Source organism: Papio anubis, chromosome 14 (genome assembly GCF_008728515.1).
Source record: "Papio anubis isolate 15944 chromosome 14, Panubis1.0, whole genome shotgun sequence".
In the NCBI taxonomy this organism is placed as follows: domain Eukaryota; kingdom Metazoa; phylum Chordata; class Mammalia; order Primates; family Cercopithecidae; genus Papio; species Papio anubis.
In genome coordinates this window covers 47,678,865-47,701,525 of record NC_044989.1, presented here as the reverse complement: position 1 = coordinate 47,701,525, position 22,661 = coordinate 47,678,865, and the positions used below count along the sequence as shown (strand labels likewise).

At 43.9% G+C, this 22,661-nt stretch overlaps 1 protein-coding gene across 1 annotated transcript in view; it reads right to left on the bottom strand.

Annotated features, from left to right (window-relative positions):
* MSH2 (mutS homolog 2) overlaps window positions 1-22,661 on the bottom strand; it is a 75,195-nt gene that overhangs the window by 36,777 nt on the left and 15,757 nt on the right. Inside the window, exon 7 of the mRNA XM_031655136.1 lies at window positions 12,091-12,290. Within this exon, the coding sequence (XP_031510996.1) occupies window positions 12,091-12,290 (200 nt within the window). The remainder of the gene's footprint in view (window positions 1-12,090; window positions 12,291-22,661) is intronic.

Below are 22,661 nucleotides of genomic sequence, written 5' to 3'. Positions count from 1 at the left end.
AGCAGTTCGAGACCAGCCTGGCAAACATGGTGAAAAAATACAAAAATTAGCCAGGCATGGTGGCACACACCTGTAATCCCAGCTACCTGGGAGGCTGAGGCAGGAGAACTGCTTGAGCCCAGGAGGCAGAGGTTGCAGTGAGGCAAGATCATGCCACTGCACTCCAGTCTGGCCGACAGAGCGAGACTGTCTCAAAGAAAAAAAAAAAGAGCTTTTGCATGGCAAAAGGAACAGTCAGCAGAAGAAAACAGACAACCCACAGAGTGGGAGAAAATCTTCACAATCTATACGTCTGACAAAGGACTAATATCCAGAATCTACAACGAGCTCAAACAAAAAACCAAACAATCCCATCAAAAAGTGGGCTAAGGACATGAATAGACAATTCTCAAGAAAAGATATACAAATGGTCAACATAAAAAAATGCTCAACATCACTAACGATCAGGGAAATGCAAATCAAAACAACAATGCAATACCACCTTACTCCTGCAAGAGTGGCCATAAACAAAAAATAAAAAAAGAATAGATGCTGGCATGGACGCAGTGAACAGGGAACACTTCTACACTGCTGGTGGGAATGTAAACCAGTACAACCACTAACGAAAACAGTGTGGAGACTCCTTAAAGAACTAAAAGTAGAACTATCAGTTGATCCAGCAATCCCACTACTGCGTATCTACCCAGGGGAAAAGATATCATTACACAAAAAAGATACTTGCACACGCATGTTTATAGCAGCAAAATTCACAATTGCAAAAACTTGGAACCAACCCAAATGCCCATGAATCAACAAGTGGATAAAGAAACTGTGATACTACTCAGCCATAAAAAGGAATGGATTGGCCAGGCTCAGTGGCTCACAAGGTCAGGAGTTCAACACCAGCCTAGCCAACATGCTAAAACCTCATCTCTACTAAAAATACAAAAATTAGCCAGGCGTGGTGATGGGCACCTATAATCCCAGCTACTCAGGAGGCTGAGGCAGGAGAATGGCTTGAACTCAGGAGGAGAAGGTTGCAGTGAGCCAAGATGGTATCACTGCACTCCAGCCTGGGAAACAGAGCAAGACTCCGTCTCAAAAAAAAAAAAAAATTAACACTGGTTACTCTGCTAGAGTTAAACTGGGAGTTGACTTCTTTTTACATTATTACCTTTATAATTAAAAGAAAAAACACGGAGTCAGGAGCTGTGGCTCACACCATAATCCCAGCACTTTGGGAAGCCAAGGCAGGCGGATCACTTCAAGCCAGGAGTTTGAGACCAGCCTGGCCAACATGGCGAAACTCCGTCTGTACTGAAAATACAAAAATTAGCTGGGCATTGAGGCACGGACCTGTAATTCCAGCTACTCGGGAGGCTGAGGCACGAGAATCATCTGAACCCAGAGACCAAGGTTGTAGTGAGCCGAGACTGCACCACTGCACTCCAGCCTGGGTGACAGAGCAAAACTCTTGTCTCAAAAATAAAATAAAATAAAAAATATAGAAGCTAAACAATGGGTACATATGGACATACAGAGAGAATTAACAGATACTGGGAACTCCAAAAGGGCAGAGGCAGAGAGAGGGATGAGAATTGAAAAATTACCACCTACTGGGTACAATGTTCATGAGCACAATAGAAGTACAAAGCTCACCATTACACAATATATCCATGGCACAAACCTGCACATATACCCCGAATCTATAAAAATAAAATAATAAGGCCAGGAGCAGTGGCTTACACCTGTAATCCCAGCAGTGGCTTACACCATAATCCTAGCACTTTGGGAGGCTGAGGCAGGCGGACTGCCTGAGCTCAGGAGTTCGAGAACGGCCTGGGCAACACAGTGAAACTCCACCTCTACTAAAAATACAAAAAACTAGCCAGGCGTGGTGGCGTGCGCCTGTAGTCCCAGATACTCGGGATCCTGAGGCAGGATAATTGCTTGAACCTAGGCGGCGAGATAGCACTACTACACTCCAGCCTGGGCGACAGAGCAAGACTCTGTCTCCAAAAAAATAAAAAACAAAAAATAAACAGCCTGGCCTAGAAAGCAGTTTTAGAAAATTACTCACAGAAAAAGAAAAAAAAAAAATCAAAACACCAGAGAAGTACACAGACCTTTAAAGTTTCTCCATAATAATTTCCTGGAATGTTAAAATAACAATAGATGTTAGCTAAATATCAATTATAATAGGTAACTGTTAATATTTAAATTGTCAAAAAGCCGGCCAGGTGGTGGCTCATGAGGTCAGGAGTTCAAGACCAGCCTGACCAATATGGGGAAACCCCTATCTCTACTAAAAATGCAAAAAAAGCCGTGTGTGGTGGCGCACGCCTGTAATCCTAGCTACTCAGGAGGCTGAGGCAGGAGAATTGCTTGAACCCGGGAGGTGGAGGTTGCAGTGAGCCAAGATCATGCCACTGCACTGCAGGCTGGGAGACAAAGCAAGATTCCGTCTCAAAAAAAAAAAAAAAAGTCAAAAACTGTCAAACATCCTCAGGAGGTTGAGGCAAGAGGATTGCTTGAGTCCAGGAGTTCAAGACCAGCCTGGGTAATATAGCAAGAACTCATCTCAAAAAAAAAAAAAGTCAAAAGTCAAATAATATTAGTTCAATTATGGCAATTGACAATTAGTACTATATGCATCATTACCCTATCAATATTTTCTATTAGACTTTTGCATACAGCCAGTTCTGCTATATAATGCAGTGTATGTATTCCTAAAAATCAGAACACTACGCAGTAAAAACCAGAGCCGGCCGGGTGTGGTAAGGCACCTCTACAATCCCAGCACTTTGGGAGGCGAAGGCGGGCTGATTACTTGAGCTCAGGAGTTCCAAAGCAGCCTGGTAACATAGAAAAACTGTCTCCACCAAAGTATAAAAATTAGCTGGGCAATGGCTCATGCCTGCAGTCCCAGTTACTTGGGAGGCTGAGGTGGGAGGATAGCTTAAGCTGGGAGGCCAACGCTGCAGAGAGCCGAGACCACACCACTGCACCCCAGCCTGGGGAACAGAGTGAGGCCATTTCAAAAAAACAACAAAAAACAGCGCTTATGAGAAAACTGGAATTCAAGCCACAACTCTCAGAACCTTCATCAGTGACACGTTAAAAAAACAAAGACAGGAACCTCATAAAAGTAGTAGCAGTCTTATACACGTGAAATGGTTAAGAAATACATAACTATTAAAATAAATAAGTTACCTTGCAAAAGATAAGCAGTTTGCTTGTGGAGTGGCCTTTTATTTTTTTAATTTTTTTGAGATGGAGTCTTGCTCTGTTGCCCAGGCTGGAGTGCAGTGGTGCGATCTCGGCTCACTGCAAGCTCTGCTTTCCGGGTTCACAACATTCTCCTGCCTCGGCGTCCCGAGTAGCTGGGACCACAAGTGCCCGCCACCACGCCCAGCTAGTTTTTTCTAGTTTTTTCAGAAGAGACGGGGTTTCACCGTGTTAGCCAGGATGGTCTCGATCTCCTGACCTCTTGATGTACCTGCCTCGGCCTCCCAGAGGAAGTGCTGGGATTACAGGCATGAGCCACAGTGGAGTGGACTTCTAAAGGGCTGCAGCTTCTGAGTTACTGCAAAATGGTCAAAGGAGTACTGTCCGAAATGGGTGGCAAAGTTGTAACACCAGATGTGAATGGGTATGGTTCATAACATATACAGGAAAATGAGGTAGATATTTCAAGAGCATCTGTATGTGTATCTTTTGTATATTTCTACACTGCTCAGTTCAGCTGGATGCATTTTTCTGCATTCACCTAGTGTTTCCTAGGGATTTGTGCATAAGCAAACTCAAAATTTACATTATGCTCAAATCGTTCCCTAATATACCACCCACACTGGAACAAATCTGTTTTCAAAACAAGTGTTACAGAGGAACTGTGTATAATTTGCTTTAAAGACTGAAACAACCTATATCAAAACAATAATGACTATATCTGGACAGCATGATAATGATCTACAAAGGACTTATATTGCTTTTATAAACTGATGAAGATGAGATTTAAAGAACATATTTCCAACATACAAAATCCAATCAAACCTTAAATAGTAGCCTCCATAGGCTAAGGGTTTTTTAAAAAGGCTAAATAAGTAACACAGATTCCTTTTATCATCTCCCTTTCCAGAAATGCCAAATAAATCACTTTTATATTCTTATTCTCCATTTAGAAGGAAACCACACAAAATCAAGTAAAAAATGTGATTATTATACTAATGTACTATGTTATTTAGGGTCAAGGGCAATGGAGATAAGCACTTCTACTCTGCATGAGAAAAACAGAAGCTCACAGAAAAGGTGACATTTGAGTTCAATCTTGGAAAAATAAGTAGGGGTTCATCACATGGACAAGGACATTAAAGACAGGAAAACATGCATAAAAGCATAAAAAGGCATGGCATGTCTGGAGACTAGCAGCACTACACTGAGACAGAGGGTGTAGGTGAAGGACTGTGGGGGAAGCTGAACAGGGAGAGGGAAGCAATGGCCAAGCCACGTGAAGAAATGGGGCCTTGTCCTGAAGATTATGGGAAGCAATTAATGTGTTTTAAACTGAAGAGGCAACGTATTCTGAATTGATGACATGATCAGATGAGCTAACAAAGACTACTACCAGTTCAATGAAGAAGATGCATAGACAATGCGGGGGTGGGGGAACAGCAAATGTGAGGTACTTAAGGAGTGTATTAAACAGAAACAGATGGTAACTGGGTATCAGGAAAGGGAAGGGTTATGCATCTCAGTATTGTAGCTGTTATAATAAAATTCATCACAAAAAAAAATCTGAGGCTGGGAGCAGTGGCTCACAACTATAACCTTGCACTTTGGGAGGCCGAGGTAGGCAGACTGCTTGAGCCTAGGAGTTCGAGACCAGCCTGGCAACATGATGAAACCCCCATCTCTACAAAAAATTTTAAAAAATTAGTTGAGCATGATGGTGCATGCCTATAGTCCCAGCTACTTGGGAGACTAAGGTGAGAGGATCACTTGAGCTGAGCCCAGGAGGTCAAGGCTCCAGCACTCCAGCCTGGGTGACAGAGTGAAACCCTGCCTCAAAACAAAATAAAGATACCTGGGTAAATTGTTTTAAGCACTATCAGAAATTTGCCCTAACAGTAGAATATTGTTATTTTATGTTTTCTCCCAGTTTTTTCAGGTTTGAGAGACATAAGGAATATGGGAGGCCAAGTATACCTTTTCGGAAATTAGCTATCTCTTAGTGGAGAAAGATTTAAAAGAGCCAAAATCACTCAATGTGAATCTACTTTCTAGACGGCTGCTGCCCTCTACTGTCTCTCTGAATTCACTTTATTTATTTATTTATTTATTTGGAATAACATTAAGCTTAGAGTTAATCAAAAACCAAAAAAAATTACAAGGTAGCAGGAGAGCATACTCAATTTCTAGCAATATACTAATATACTAAGAAAAAGAAAAACTTTTAAGCCATGATTTTGTCTTTAAACATAGTACCTTTGGTCTATTTTCTTTACAAATTAGCCTCACTTTTTACTTTCTCCTTGCAGTCAGTATGCTAAAGAGCTACACTGAGTTCTGCAAAATGCCATTTTGTTTTGTTTTGTTTTAAAAAAACCTCACAGAGATCCTTTAGGGAGCTCCCAATGACCAGAGTACACCTAAAATTCAACAAATTTCAAACATTTTGTGTAAAAGAAAAGAACACAGCTCTGAGCACAACACATGGAAAACAGATTTTCCCCTGTAACATTTTCCAGGCTAAGCCACTTCAAATACCTAAACTGGACATCAGCTGCAAGACCTATAATGTGAAGCATCTGATTTAGATAATGTTATGATCACTCACAGGTCTATATAACTTAAATCTAACACCAGAAAAGTAGGAAATTGTTGACTTGTTGCAAACTGTCATCAAGTACATTAGACTGTGCCTATACAGGGAGGTTGAGGAAGGAAGCCAAGTTACCCTCAACCCCAATTCCTAACTTCCTTAATTATCCCAGGGAGTGAGAAAGATCACCCAAGGAATGTGCAGAGCAGTACTTCTTACCTTCTAGTCGGAGAGGAGGGTATTTATATACATTTTTTATTACTTCCCTCTCTACCAGGAAAGACACATATCCCTTGGAGTATCTGATGAAAGTTACAAATTCCCAGCCTGGCCAACATAATGAAATCCCGTCTCTACTAAAAGTACAAAAATTAGCTGGGCATGGTGGCACATGCCTGTAATCCCAGGTACTTGGGAGCCTGAGGCAGGAGACTCCCTTGAACCAGGAGGCAGAAGTTGCAGAGAGCTGAGATCACACCACTGCACTCCACCCTGAGCCACAGAGTGAGACTCCGTCTCAAAAAACAGAAAGTTACAAATCCTTTCTCCAGAAAATATACACATACACAAAATGTTGCACAAAGTTTCAGGAAGCCTCTAAGAACTCATTCAAAGAATTCCAGCTTAGCCGGGCACAATGGCTCAAATTGGTAATCCCAGCACTTTGGGAGGCCCAGGCAGGCAGATTACTTGAAGTCAGGAGTTCAAGACCAGCCTGGCCAACATAGTGACACCCCCATCTCTATTAAAAATACAAAAATTAGCCAGGCGTAGTGGCACACGCCTGTAACCCCAGCTACACGGGAGGCTGAGGCACAAGAATCGCTTGAACCCAGAAGCGACTGGAGTTGGAGTGAGCTGAGATTGTACCACTGCACTCCAGCTTGGGCAACAAAGTAAGACTCTGTCCCAAAAAAAAAAAAAAAAAAAAAAAAAAATCCCAGCTTTTCCTGTTATTAAGTGAAATGAGAGCCAAAAATAGAATTTGATAGGGTAAAGGAACACTTAAGAAAGCTAAAACCAAGGATAAAGAGAACCCATGGAACAAAAAGAAAATCAGGAATACAAAAATGTTTAACATAACCTTAGAAAGGAGAGTTTCAAAGATGGGCATGGTGGCTCATGCCCGTAATCCTAGCACTCTGGGAGGTCAAGGCGGGTAGATCACGAGGTCAGGAGTTCGAGACCAGCCTGGCCAACATAGTGAAACCCCATCTCTACTAAAAATATATAAAAAATTAGCCGGGCATGGTGGTGGGCAACTGTAATCCTAGCTACTCAGGAGGCTGAGACAGGGGAATCACTTGAACTTGGGAAGCAGAGGTTGCAGTGAGCCGAGATTGTGCCACTGCACTCCAGCCTGGGTGACAGAGCAAGACTCCATCTTGAAAAAAAAAAGAGAGAGAGTTTCAAGATCAAAATTGTCAAAATCAGTGAAGCTTCGTTAAAGACTTTACCGAGGCTGGGCACGGTGGCTCACACCTGTAATCCCAGCACTCTGGGAGGCAGAGGTAAGGCGGATCACCCCAGGTTGGGAGTTCCGGACCACCCTGACCAACGTGAAGAAAACCCATCTCTATTAAAAATACAAAATTAGCCAGGCGTGGTGGCAGGTGTCTGTAATCCAGCTACTTGGGAGGCTGAGGCAGGAGAATCGCTTGAACCCGGGAGGCACAGGTTGCAGTGAGCTGAGATTGCACCATTGCACTCCAGCCTTGGCAACAAGAGCAAAACTCCGTCTTAAAAAACTAAAAAAGGAAAGAAAAAAGCGGGGGGGACTATCCCGCATTCACTGGACTTAGCAAAAAATAAAGGTCACCTAGCAAATGCCCTTTCAGTACTGTGGTCAGGGCTGGAAACCAGATGAATGAATGGAAGATGGGAAGTGCAGGCTTTCAGAAACCCAGCTGGGAATGGAAAGAGGGAGAGAGAGATATTAATAGATGGTATTGGAAGAGGACCCAGGAACAAGGGTGCTTTTTTTAAAAAATAGATGTGTGCATCTAAAAATATGCAGTGGTAAAGAGCCAGTAAAGAATAAAAGCAAGTAGAAAGTAAGGAGTAAGAAGTGCGGGTGGGGCCGGGCGCGGTGGCTCAAGCCTGTAATCCCAGCACTTTGGGAGGCCGAGACGGGCGGATCACGAGGTCAGGAGATCGAGACCATGCTGGCTAACACGGTGAAACCCCGTCTCTACTAAAAAATACAAAAAACTAGCCAGGCGTGGTGGCGGGCGCCTGTAGTCCCAGCTACTCGGAGGCTGAGGCGGGAGAATGGCGTCAACCCGGGAGGCGGAGCTTGCAGTGAGCTGAGATCCGGCCACTGCACTCCAGCCTGCGCGAAAGAGCGAGACTCCGTCTCAAAAAAAAAAAAGAAGTGCGGGTGGGATGATGGGGGAAAAAAATTAAGAGAGTTCTTAACTTAAGGCCAATACTCCCTCTTGAAAATAAAAGGATAAAAAAAAAAAAAAAAGAAAAGAAAAGGATATTATTTACTATGTGATGCTAAAGATATATGAGAAAAAAAAATGATCAAACAGCTGATTTAAACGGTGAGAGTGAATTGTGTAGAGAGCCTATCTCCATAATTCTACCCTGATTCCATCCCTAATACTGGTCAATCACCTTCTGTTTCTAGCTGGTCCTACTGGAATAAAACAAGAGGTATGGAATCAGAAAAGCACAGCAGTGGAAGACACTCATTGACAGAATGGAAAAATAGAGGCGTAAGGTGGATACATGGCTGCCTACACCACACTAAAAGAGTATGAAAACAGCAAACTATAAAGACTCATTTTCTTTTTCTTTTGTTCTTTTTTTTGAGATAGAGAGTTTCGCTTTTGTTGCCCAGGCTGGAGTGCAATGGCACGATCTCTGCTCACCGCAACCTCCACCCCCCGGGTTCGGGCGATTCTCCTGCCTCAGCCTCCCGAATAGCTGCGATTACAGGCATGTGCCACCACACCCGGCTAATTTTGTATTTTTAGTAGAAATGGGGTTTCTCGGCTGGGCACGGTGGCTCAAGCCTGTAATCCCAGCACTTTGGGAGGCCGAGATGGGCGGATCACAAGGTCAGGAGATCGAGACCATCCTGGCTAACACTGTGAAACCCCGTCTCTACTGAAAAATACAAAAAACTAGCCGGGCGAGGTGGCGGGTGCCTGTAGTCCCAGCTACTCGGGAGGCTGAGGCAGAAGAATGGCGTAAACCCAGGAGGCGGAGCTTGCAGTGAGCTGAGATCCAGCCACTGCACTCCAGCCTGGGCGACAGAGTGAGACTCCATCTCAAAAATACACAATACTAACGGCCGGGCGCGGTGGCTCAAGCCTGTAATCCCAGCACTTTGGGAGGCCGAGACGGGCGGATCACAAGGTCAGGAGATCGAGACCATCCTGGTTAACACGGTGAAACCCCGTCTCTACTAAAAAATACAAAAAACTAGGCGGGCGAGGTGGCAGGCGCCTGTAGTCCCAGCTACTCGGGAGGCTGAGCCAGGAGAATGGTGTAAACCCGGGAGGCGGAGCTTGCAGTGAGCTGAGATCTGGCCACTGCACTCCAGCCTGGGCGACAGAGCTAGACTCCGTCTCAAAAAAAAAAAAAAAAAATACATAATACTAATACTAATAATAAAGAAATGGGGTTTCTCCGTATCGGTCAGGCTGGTCTCCAATGCCCGACCTCAGGTGATCTGCCCATCTCCGCCTCCCAAAGTGCTGGGATTACAGGTGTGAGCCACTGTGCCCAGCCAGTAGAGACTCATTTTCTTTCTTTCTTTTTTTTTTTTTTTTTTGTTGCCCAAGCTGGAGCGCAGTGATGCAATCTCAGCTCACTGCAACCTCCACCTCCTGGGTTCAAGTGATTCTCCTGCCTCAGCCTCCTGAGTAGGTGGGACTACAGACGCCTGCCACCACACCCAGCTAATTTTTTGTAATTTCAGCTAATGTTTTTTTTAACGTGGTTTCACCATGTTAGCCAGGATGGTCTCAATCTCCTGACCTCGTGATCCGCCCACCTCGGCCTCCCAAAGTGCTGGGATTACAGACGTGAGCCACCCCGCCTGGCCCAAGTTGTATTTCTTTAAGTCTTTCTACAAAGAAACAACAAAGCTTCCCCATAATATCAGAAGGTATGTTTTAATAGTTCTAAGCGATCATGATTAAGTAAAATTTTAAATGCTTTATGTTAAAAAAAATTGTTTTAATTACTTTGGACCCTAAATTGCTTAAAATTTTTTTTAAAAAGTAAAAAATGCTTTACGTATTAGACACAACAATATAATTACTAAAATTACTGGAGAAACACGGTTAAAATTTAAAACTATGCTTATTAGAGCAAGGTGATTTTATCTACCAATATTGTATTAATATGTGTCTGCTCACTTTACTCTGGTAACTTCACTTTGAATTCAACTGTTAGAGACCACCAAGACCCTCTATCTTAACTCTCTCATAGGTGTGCTGTGTGAGTTAATTCCAACAATTCTAATATTAGCCTGTACTGTTTTGTTAAAGTTCCTGCGTGGCAATGACCCCTGATCAAGGCATGAAAAATACTGATTGAATGGTGGTGTTTTGTATTTGTGGGTCGGGGGATATTCAGGTGGTTTACTATCAGCATTGTTTAATGTGATTGATGAGTTGCACTTGGTCTCAATGAAGCTCTTCCTCTGACCTCCACTGAAGAGGCTAGAGAACAGGAACATGTCCGCTTGACAAGAAAAGTATTAAAAAGCCCAGTGAAGACTCTATTTTGGGCTCCTACGTTCCAAGGTGTCCTGTGCACACATCCTGCTCTGAGAGAGAAAATGCACCCCATCACAGATTTTACACAACAAAGGACAACTGGAACTTGCACCCGAACTCTCTGGATGACTTGCTATGACAGCCTTTGACTGTGATGCATATCCTTACTATAATCCTGCTACTGGATTGTATCCTTTTCCTGTAATAAACTGTAGATGCATAATCATTGCCATTCTAGGCCCTGTGAGTCTTCTTTGGCAGTCAAACCCTTTTTCACTGCCTCTGTCAGTGCAATAGGCCTTAACTCTAACATTCATTTCCAAAAAGCAAAAATTTCTAACCTGTTACATGTCTCTTGGCTTCTGCCATGAAGTTAAGAGTCAATACAAACCTGTTATTAGAAGTCTGGGCCAGGCCGGGCGCGGTGGCTCAAGCCTGTAATCCCAGCACTTTGGGAGGCCGAGACGGGCGGATCACGAGGTCAGGAGATCGAGACCATCCTGGCGAACACGGTGAAACCCGCCTCTACTAAAAAATAAAAACTAGCCGGGCGAAGGCGGTTTCTGTAGTCCCAGCTACTCGAGGCTGAGGCAGGAGAATGGCGTGGAACCCGAGGCGGAAGCCAGTGAGCTGGAGATCTGGGCCACTGCACTCCCAGCCCGGTGACAGGAGCCACTCCCCATTCCCAAAAAAAAAAAAAAAAGAAGTCTGGGCCAGGCGCGGTGGCTCACACCTATAATCTCAGCACTTTGGGAGGCCAAGGCAAGTGGATCACAAGGTCAGGAGATAGAGACCATCTGGCTAATAAGGTGAAACCCTGTCTCTACTAAAAATACAAAAATTAGCCGGGCATGGTGTCGGGTGCCTGAAGTCCCAGCTACTCGGGAGGCTGAGGGAGGAGAATAGTATGAACCTGGGAGGTGGAGCTTGCAGTGAGCTGAGACTGCACTCCAGCCTGGGCAACAGAGCGAGACTCCTTCAAGAAACAGAGAAAGAGAGAAAGAAAGAAACAAAGAAACAGAGAGAGAGAGAGAGAGAGAGAAAGAAGGAAAGAAAGGAAAGGAGGAGAGGAGAGAAGAGGAGAGGAGGAAAAGAAAAAGAAAAGAAGGAAAGAAAGAAATCTGAACGTGGCTAGGTTCTGTGGCTCACGCCTGTACTCCCAGCACTTTGGAAGGCCGAGGCAGGCAGATCACCTGAGATTGGGAGTTCGAGACCAGCCTGGCCAAAATGGTAAAACTAAAAGTACAAAAATTAGCCGGGCATGGTGGTACATGCCTGTAATGCCAGCCACGCAGGAAGCTGAGGCAGGAGAATCACTTGAACCCAGCAGGCAGAGGCTATAGTGAGCCAAGATTGCGCCACTGCACTCTAGCCTTGGCAACAGAGCAAGACTCCATCTCAAAAAAAAACAAAAACAAAAACAAAAACAAAAAAAAGAAATCTGAATGTGTCCTAAGAGTGAGTCACCACCACCAACTTCATGAGGACAGCACATTGCCAAATATATATTGTATGAGTTGAAGGAAAACAAAAAACAAAATCACTTGTTACCTTCATGTTTTTCCAGAGCCTGTATAACATTGGGTAGTTGATTTATACCCTGATAGAGCCGGTAACAATCTTGTAAGTTTGCTGCTTGTCTTTGAAACTTCTTGGCAAGTCGGTTAAGATCTGGGAATCGACGAAGTAAATCTTCTTGTAAAGTCTGCCTCAATTCTGCATCTTCTACAAAAGCTTCCACTAAATTCAATCTGAAATAAATTAACTTGCATTAATCTAAAATATTTTAGTATAAAATTAAAATTTGTCAACTAAGCACATAAGTCTCAACTAAGTGAGCTCAAAATTCCATTTAAGAAGCTTGAATCTGGCCGGGCGCGGTGGCTCACGCCTGTAATCCCAGCACTTTGGGAGGCCGAGGCGGGCGGATCACAAGGTCAGGAGATCAAGACCACGGTGAAACCTCATCTCTACTAAAAATACAAAAAATTAGCCTGGCGCGGTTGTGGGCGCCTGTAGTCCCAGCTACTCGGGAGGCTGAGGCAGGAGAATGGCGGGAACCCGGGAGGCAGAGCTTGCAGTGAGCTGAGATCCGGCCACTGCACTCCAGCCTGGGCGACAGAGCAAGACTCTGTCTCAAAAAAAAAAAAAAAAAAAGAAGCTTGAATCCACCTGGCGCAGTGGTTCACACCTGTAATCCCAGCACTTTGAGAGGCCGAGGCAGGCGGATCACCTGAGTTCAGGAGTTCGAGACTAGCCTGACCAACATGGAGAAACCCCGTCTGTACACAAAATACAAAATTAGCTGGGCATGGTGGCTCATGCCTTTAATACCAGCTACTCGGGAGGCTGAGGCAGGAGAGTCACTTGAACCCGGGAGGCAGAGGTTGCGGTGCACTGAGATCACACCATTGCACTCCAGCCTGGGCAACAAGAGCAAGACTCCGTCTCAAAAAAAAAAAAAAAGAAAAAAAAAGAAGCTTGAATCTAGGCTGAGTGCAGTGGCTCACACCTGTAATCCCAGCACTTTGGGAGGCCGAGGTGGGCAGATCTCAAGGTCAGGAGTTTGAGACAAGCTTGGCCAGCATGGTGAAACCCCGTCTCTACTAAAAATACAAAAAAATTAGCTGGGCATGGTGGCGCACGCCTGTAATCCAGGCTACTTGGGAGGGTGAGGCAGGAGAATTGCCTGAACCCAGGAGGCAGAGGTTGCAGTGAGCCGAGACAGCGCCCCTGTACTCCAGCCTGGGGGACAGAGCGAGACTCCGCCTCAAAAAAAAAAAAAAAAAGAAAGAAAGAAAGAAGCTTGAATCTATTCTGAAACGTTAGCTTTTTTAGAAGGTGGAAAGCTCTGTAAGACTGTGAGGCAAACATTTCCTGATTAGCTAAGAGTCAAATTAATGTTTAGTTAAGCAGTATCATAAGACACTGACATATACCCAATTTTGTTTGACTTTCATCAAACAGACATGCCTTAAATAGGAGAAAGAATTTCATTACTGGGACATTGTTATGGACACACTGTTGCACATGTAAATAGTGATGTTTAATGAAACAGAACTACAGTTCAAGAATGTTGCCCAATCCAATACTTAGTGTATCTCTTACACATTTTTAGAATGCTTTCTAAAATTACCTCTTGATGGTACAAAGCCAAAAACTGTTAATTAAAAAACTAAAATAATTTTACTGCTTCCCAAAGTCAATAACATCTCAGCTTGTTTCAAGAACAATAGAATATGCAGTTCATATTGCTTCTGTAAGTTATTGGAAATCAGTGACTTTTCATTTTTTTCAGTGTAACCACAGCAAGAAATGTCTTTACATCACAATCCAGCACATGCATATACAGATCTATCATTAAAATAGGTTTCACAAATCAATACTTATATTCCAATTATGTGATACACCCTGCTATTTTCTTTTTTTTTTTTTTGAAACAGTCTCGTTCTGTCGCCCAGGCTGGAGTGCAGTAGTGCAATCTCGGCTCATTGCAACCTCCAGTTTCCGGGTTCAAGTGATTCTCGTGCCTCAGCCTCCTGAGTAGCTGGGACTACAGGCGCGTGCCACCACACCCGGCTAATTTTTTGTATTTTTAGTAGAGACGGGATTTCACATTAGCCAGCATGGTCTCAACCTCCTGAACTCGTGATCCACCCGCCTCGGCCTCCCAAACTGCTGGGATTACAGGCATAAGCCCACTCTGCCATTTTCTATCGTATTTAATTCTTCAAATTGCTCTTTGTCACCTAATTTAACGACCCACTACTGGGTAACACCTTGCAGTTTGAAAAACAATGTTGGAGATGTTACTAAAGTAATAGCTGAAAGGTAAATTGCTGAAGCTGAAAGGTAAACTAACAATCGAAGGTGGGAAAATGTCCCTACATATTTTGCACATCTCCAAATACAGTTTTAGAGAAACTTTTCTGGAGACCATAGGTATTACAGATGACTCAAGGTTCAGAACGCTATCAGATGAGCAACGATCTTCCTTATGTTTGTAAACAATGTGACAGTAAACTAAACCTCAAATTACACAGGTATAGAAAGGAAACAAATCTACTTTCTAAATTGAGAAGCTGGGACTACAGGTGCCCGCCACCACACCTGGCTAATTTTTTCGGATTTTTAGTAGAGATGGGGTTTCACTGTGTTAGCCAGGAAGGTCTCGATCTCCTGACCTCGTGATCCTCCTGCCTCAGCCTCCCAAAGTGCTGGGATTACAGGCGTGAGCCACCGCGCCTGGCCCTAAATTTCTTAACTATTTACTGACATCACTAGCATTTACAATTCTTGTGTTACCAAAATGTTTATCAAGCATGTTATAAGAGGAAAAACACGTTATCTCCAGAGTACACACAAAATGGCCACATATAAAAACACATTTAAAGCATAATTTCTCAATCTTGGCAACACTGCCATTTTAGGCTACATAAATATTTGTTGTAAGGGGCTGTTCCATGCTTGTTTAACAGCAACCCTGGATTCTACCCACTATACGCTCTCTTCCTCAGCATGACAACCAAAAATGTCTCTAGACACTGCTGAATGTTCCCTGGAGGGAAAAACTGCCCCAGGTTGAGACTGCTGGCTTAAAGGAACTTGAATTAAAATTCACTTTTTAAGAGAAAAGTAACCTAAACCATGTCCAGCTAATGTCTAGGCAGCTAACAACAGATACATGTTTTTTATGGAATATGCCAAATTAGTGGGAACACAATTTGCTGCCAAGTTTACAGCCCCGTCAATGGGGCTATAAACAAACATCAAGATTAATTAGGATGCCTACTGCTCCAGAAAAGATTTTTGTGGCATATACTCTACATTTGAAAAAAGAAACAATGGATGTAGTCAAATTACACAATTCAATAAAGCGAACTTTGGGGGCTTTCCTAGCTAAGCGTTTGGATCTAATTGGGCTTCATCAAGTCTGGTCCAAGGATCACCAGCATCAAAATCACTTGGAGGTAGATAATACAAAATCCCTGGGAGTGGGGCCCAGCTGTGAAATCCCATGCAATTATTATGCACACAGCTTGATTCTTATGCACATAGAAGTCTGAATCCTAACAATCACAGAAATCCCTTAGTTATCTTAACAAAGCATGTAGGCCAGGTGCGGTGGCTCACACCTGTAAGCCCAGCTCTTTCAGAGGTCGAGGAGGGCGGAGGTCACGAGGTCAAGAGATCGAGACCATCCTGGCCAACCAACATGGTAAAACTCTATCTCTACTAAAAATACAAAAATTAGCTGGGCGTAGTGGCACACACCTGTAGTCCCAACTACTCTGGAGGCTGAGGCAGGAGAATCGCTTGACCTGGGAGGCGCAGGTTGTAGTGAGCTGAGATCGCGCCACTGCACTCCAGCCCAGGCGACAGAGTGCAATTCCATCTCAAAAAAAATAAAAATAGGCCGGGCGCGGTGGCTCAAGCCTGTAATCCCAGCACTTTGGGAGGCCGAGATGGGCGGATCACGAGGTCAGGAGATCGAGACCATCCTGGCTAACACGGTGAAACCCCGTCTCTACTAAGAAATACAAAAAATAGCCGGGCGAGGTGGCGGGCGCCTGTAGTCCCAGCTACTCGGGAGGCTGAGGCCGGAGAATGGCGTGAACCCGGGAGGCGGAGCTTGCAGTGAGCTGAGATCCGGCCACTGCACTCCAGCCTGGGCGACAGCGCGAGACTCCGTCTCAAAAAAAAAAAATAAAAATAAAAATAAAAATAAAGCAGGGAAGGAGGTATAAAGGGGCAAGAAAAGATTGACAAAGTCTAATGCTGGCTGACCTACACCCTCACCTTTCCTTTTCTCTTCTTTGCATAAAACTCCCATATCCTTGTGGGTGACACTGAGGTCAATGGTAAAAAACATCACAGAGACTATATTTCTGATAAAATAATCTTATGCTTCTTCTCTGTTTCCAGTATTTTATCACTTAATTTCATCACTTACTCAAACTGACCAGAAAATAAATCACAAGTAATCAACAGAGTTGAAGAGCCCACAAGCACACATATCCTTTCCTCTCCTCAGTGGAAGAGGTGGCTGTGCATCCCTACCTGGGAACTGAAAGGAGTCTGTGCAAAGTCAGCCAATTTTGTACCTCTGAAAAACTGATTTTCTACTGAATTTTATACTATATGATGTCTCACCTATTCAAGAGAAATTATTAGAAATAAAAAATTTATAAATATATAGTGAAATGAAAAAAACTATAAATACTGTTGGGAAGAAATACAAATTATAGTCATAATATGACCCCATATTGTTTTTAAGTGTTATCTATGTTTTTAAAAATGTATATATCTGTATAAATAAAGGGAAAAAAAAAACCCTGGAAGGGTAAGAACACAAACTAAACTGTTAACACTGATTACCACCACAGACTAGGACTGGAGGTAAAGTAGAAGTAGGGGTGTTTACCCTCTTGATTTTTTAAAAACATGACCTGACCCTGTAGTGCTTTTCAAATAAAGTTAAATTATTTTTTAAAAACACAAATTATGAGATATAGCAATGATAAAACACAAATGAGAAGCCACAAATGCACATTTTGTTGTACTTTTACAAATTGTTTGCCAACAAATTGTAAAACAGCTTTCTCTCAAGCAGCAACAGTTACACTTCCTATTTGCTCTTCATATCCCTTTCACATCCTACAAAGGATAAACCAAGAATAAAGCAAACTTGGTAAGAGAGAACCAATGGGGTTTTGTTGTAAAGAACAAGGTGGACAGATGCACTACTGCTAAGTGCTGTAGAGTAAGAACAGAACACTCCAAATTTAAAAAATCAAAACATCTCTTTCTGTTTTTCTTTCTCTCTTCTTTTATGAGACGAATTTGTGCTCGTTGCCCAGGCTGGAGTGCAATGGCTCTGGTCTTGACTCCTGACCTCAGGTGATCCGCTGTCCTCAGCCTCCCAAAGTGCTGGGATTATAGGCGTGAGCCACCGCACCCGGCAAAACATCTCTTTCCTTTTTGTCTTATTTCTCCAAAGTCCATGAAGAGAGCTGATACCTCTAGTTCATCCTTACTGGTTTTAAAAGATAGTCAAACAGGCCGGACACGAGCTTACGCCTGAAATCCCAGCACTTTAGGAGGCCAAGTCGGGCAGATCACGAGATCAGGAGTTTCAGACCAGCCTGACCAACATGGTGAAACACCATCTCTACTAAAAATACAAAACTTAGGCTGGGCACAGTGGCTCACACCTGTAATCCTAGCATTTTGGGAGGCCAAGCAGGTGGATCACCTGAGGTCAGGAGTTTGAGACCAGCCTGGCCAATATAGCAAAATCCCTTCTCTACTAAAATTAGAGAAATTAGCCAGACGTGGTGGCACAGGCCTATAATCCCAGCTACTCTGAAGGCTGAGGAAGGAGAATCGCTTAATCGCTTGAAACCGGGAGGTGGAGGTTGCAGTGAACCGATATCGCACCAGTGCACTCCAGCCCACACAACAGGAGCAAGATTACATCTCAAAAAAAAAAAAAAAAAAAAAAATTAGCCGGGGATGATGGCCCACACCTGTAATCCCAGCTACTTGGGAGGCTGAGGAAGGAGAATTGCTTGAACCCGGGAGGTGGAGGATGCAGTGAGCCAAGATTGTGCCACTACATCCAGCCTGGATCACACAGCAAGACTCTGTCTCAAAAAAAAAAAAAAAAAAAAGATAAACCACTTCCAAATGGAATGCCTTATCTAGATCAAATCTTTATTAATTTTTCCTTATCAATGGACATATTCTCTCCAAACTGGATTTCATATATCGTATATCAACATAATTTTCAGAAAATTCAGAAACAACCATAGGGCTTCTTTCCCTTCCTAAGCCCCCCAATTTAAACCCAAATAACTGCAATATTCAAAAGATTAAAATGTCAACCGTTCATTAATTTCCCAAAAATTAACTTTAATAAAAATGAAATTTAAGTTAGTTCACAATTTTCACTTACAAAGTAGCATTAAGGACTGGGTGCAGTGGCTCACACCTGTAATCTCAGCACTTCGGGAGTGTTGAGGCAGGCGGATCACCTGAGATCAGGAGCTCAAGATCAGCCTGGCCAACATGGCAAAACCCCATCTCTACTAAAAATACAAAAATTAGCTGGGCGTGGTGGCGGATGCCTGTAATCCCAGTTACTTAGGAGGCTGAGGCTGGAGAATCATTTGAACCCAGGAGGCAGAGGTTGCAGTGAGCAGAGATTGCACCATTCCACTCCAGCCTGGGGGACAGAGAAAGACTCCATCTCAAAAAAAAAATGAAAGAAGTAAAATGGCAAAGAAAGGACAAGCTTCTAAAAAAACAAAGCACAAAGCAACATAAACACAGCACAGCTCCCTTAACCTTTAGTCCAGATATCATTAAAGGCCTAATAAATTGCTAGTTTCACAAGTCTATTCAACATACAACTTCAGTAATAATTACAGTTTCAGTTTATGTTTCTGGTTAAAAGAAGCTTAAAGAAAAACACAACTACTCTGCTGTTTCTGTGACAATGTCAATTTTAAATCACAATTTTAGAAGTATCACAGTTATCGTTGGCATAACATAGTATACCTATCAATCCTACTCAATAAAATGACTCAGCTGTATGCAGTTCTGCCAGTCAACATGCGAATTAATATTGTATTAAATTGCATACAGCTGAGTCATTTTGGGGCTCAGTTAACCCCTAAAATTCCAATAGAATTAACCAAATTCTTGCGGCTTTTTTTTTTTTTTTTTTGAGACAGAGTCTCACTCTGTCGCCCAGGCTGGAGTGCAGTGTTGCAATCTCAGCTCACTGCAACCTCTGCCTCCCAGGTTCAAGCAATTCTCCTGCCTCAGCCTCCGGAGTTACTGGGACCACAGGCGCACGCTACCACACCCAGCTAATTTTTTTTTTTTTTTTTTTTTTGAGACTGAGTCTGGCTCTGTCGCCCAGGCTGGAGTGCGGTGGCCGGATCTCAGCTCACTGCAAGCTCCGCCTCCCGGGTTCACGCCATTCTCCTGCCTCAGCCTCCCGAGTAGCTGGGACCACAGGCGCCCGCCACTTCGCCCGGCTAGTTTTTTGTATTTTTTAGTAGAGACGGGGTTTCACCGTGTTAGCCAGGATGGTCTCGATCTCCTGACCTCGTGATCCGCCCGTCTCGGCCTCCCAAAGTGCTGGGATTACAGGCTTGAGCCACCGCGCCCGGCTAATTTTTTATATTTTACTAGAGACGGGTTTTCGCCGTGTTGCCCAGGCTGGTCTCGAACTCCTGAGCTCACACCTATAATCCCAGCACTTTGGGAGGCTGAGGCAGGCCAAGGCAATCTGGCCGCCTTGGCCTCCCAAAGTGCTGCGGTTACGGCCACTGAGCCCGGCCAAATTACTGATATTTTAAAATCAACATTCTGTCCCCTCTTTAACCCTACCATTTCTAAGCTTTCATTATAAGAGCTGACTGGAATTGGTTGGGCATGGTGGCTCACGCCTGTAATCCCAGCGCTTTGGGAGGCTGAGGCGGGTAGATGGCTTGAGCCTAGGAGTTCAAGAACAGCCTAGAAAACCTGACGAAATCCTGTCTCTAACAAAAAAACAAAAGCTAGCTAGTCTTATAACTCATTCTCTAGACAGATAGATAGATAGGTTTCTTTCTTTTTTTTTTTTTTTTTGAGACGGAGTCTCGCGCTGTGTCACCCAGGCTGGAGTGCAGTGGCGCGATCTCGGCTCACTGCAAGCTCCGCCTCCCAGGTTCACGCCATTCTCCTGCCTCAGCCTCCGAGTAGCTGGGACTACAGGCGCCCGCCACCACGCCCGGCTAGTTTTTTTTTGTATTTTTAGTAGAGACGGGGTTTCACCATGTTAGCCCGGATGGTCTCGATCTCCTGACCTCGTGATCCACCCGCCTCGGCCTCCCAAAGTGCTGGGATTACAGGCTTGAGCCACCGCGCCCGGCCAGATAGGTTTCTTTCAAAAGAGCTGACTGGAATTGCCCAACAGCTAATTTAAAAGGCTGAGAGCAAATATAGTTCCTAAAGAACTGTAATTATAAGTTTATAATTCCTTTTTTCATCTGTCCTACATATGGATTAAAGAAGTCAGAACCACCCATTTGATACATTAAATAGCAAATACTGTGCAGGCCTAAAGATTTTTAAAAAGGGGCCGGGCGCGGTGGCTCAAGCCTGTAATCCCAGCACTTTGGGAGGCCGAGACGGGCGGATCACGAGGTCAGGAGATCGAGACCATCCTGGCTAACACGGTGAAACCCCGTCTCTACTAAGAAATACAAAAAACTAGCCGGGCGCAGTGGCGGGCGCCTGTAGTCCCAGCTACTCGGGAGGCTGAGGCAGGAGAATGGCGTGAACCCGGGAGGCGGAGCTTGCAGTGAGCTGAGATCCGGCCATTGCACTCCAGCCTGGGCGGCAGAGCGAGACTCCGTCTCAAAAAAAAAAAAAAAAAAAGATTTTTAAAAAGGGTAAGTCCCAAGAGTCCTTATGTTTATACATGCACTTGGAGTGTTGTTCTTTATCCTTTTAAGCTTTTTCTTTTGTCCATTTATGGATTCATCTGAAGCTTTAGTAATTTTTCCTTTTTAATGTCAGAAATCTGTAAGGAACATTGAACATATGTTAGCATATAAAATAGTTTATTCTTGTGAAAATGCTGACAAAATAATTTGTGTATTGAATTTGGTATTTTTATTGCCTTCTAGTTTAATATTGATTATTTCTTTTTATATAAAATAAGATTAACATAGCAATCTTTTTTTTTTGAGATGGAGTTTTGCTCTTGTTGCACAGGCTGCAGTACAAGGGTGCGATCTTGGCTCACCGCAACCTCCGCCTCACAGGTTCAAGCGATTCTCCTGCCTCAGCCTCCTGAGTAGTTGGGATTATAGGCATATGCCACCACACCCAGCTTATTTTGTATTTTTACTAAAGACAGGGTTTCTCCATGTTGGTCAGGCTGGTCTTGAACTCCCGACCTCAGGTGATCTGCCCACCATGGCCTCCCAAAGTGCTGGGATTACAGGCGTGAGTCATTGCGCCCAGCCAGAGACTATTTCTTATTAAGACTGCTACTTTAGGGCTGGGCGTGGTGGCTCACGCCTGTAATCCCAGCACTTTACAATGCTGAGGCGGGCAGATTTCGAGGTCAGGAGTTAGAGACCAGCCTGGCCAACATGATGAAACCCTGTCTCTACTAAAAACCCAAAAATTGTTCGGGCATGGTGGTGCTCGCTTGTAATCCCAGGTACTCAGCAGGCTGAGGCAGGAGAATCGCTTGAACCTGGGAGGTAGAGGTTGCACTGAGTGGAGATTGCACCACTGCACTCCAGCCTGGGCGACAGAGACTCCACTGAAACAAAAAAAAAAAAGAAAGAAAGAAAGATGTCTCCAAGTAAAGTATGGAAAAGTTGGCTTTGAGAAGAAATAAAAGTGTTATTTTTTCTTCTGAGAAAGAGCCAGAGAGTAAAAGAGTGAAAATACAGATAAATTTTGAGGTTTTAAGTGTTAAGGAAGAAATCATCTCCTTAGAGGTGTGAGATAGCTGAAGGCTTAAGGGAAAGTAAAAAATTGGGGGTTGGTCACTATAATGAGTCAGACAATAAAAGTAACATCCAGCTATCACTGAAAGCTAGAAAGCATGAAAGCACAATGGGACCTATCAGCATTGTGTGACCTTCTCCAGCAAATTTTTTTCTTTTTCGAAGACTGGGGATAGGGAAGGTTCTCACTATTTTCCCAGTCTAGACTTGAACCTGTGATCCTCCTGCCTCAGCTTCCCAAGTAGCTGGGACTACAGGCACAAACCACCATGCCTTGCTTATCATAAATAATTTTGGCTGGGCATGGTGGCTCACACCTATAATTCCAGTACTTTGGGAGGCCAAGGCGAGTGGATCATCTGGGGTCAGGAGTTCAAGCCCAGCCTGGCCAACATAGTGAAACCCTGTCTCTATTAAGAATATAAAAAATGGCCGGGCAAGGTGGCTCAAGCCTGTAATCCCAGCACTTTGGGAGGCCGAGACGGGCGGATCACAAAGTCAGGAAATCGAGACCATCCTGGCTAACACAGTGAAACCCCGTCTCTACTAAAAAATACAAAAAACTAGCCAGGTGAGGTGGCGGGCGCCTGTAGTCCCAGC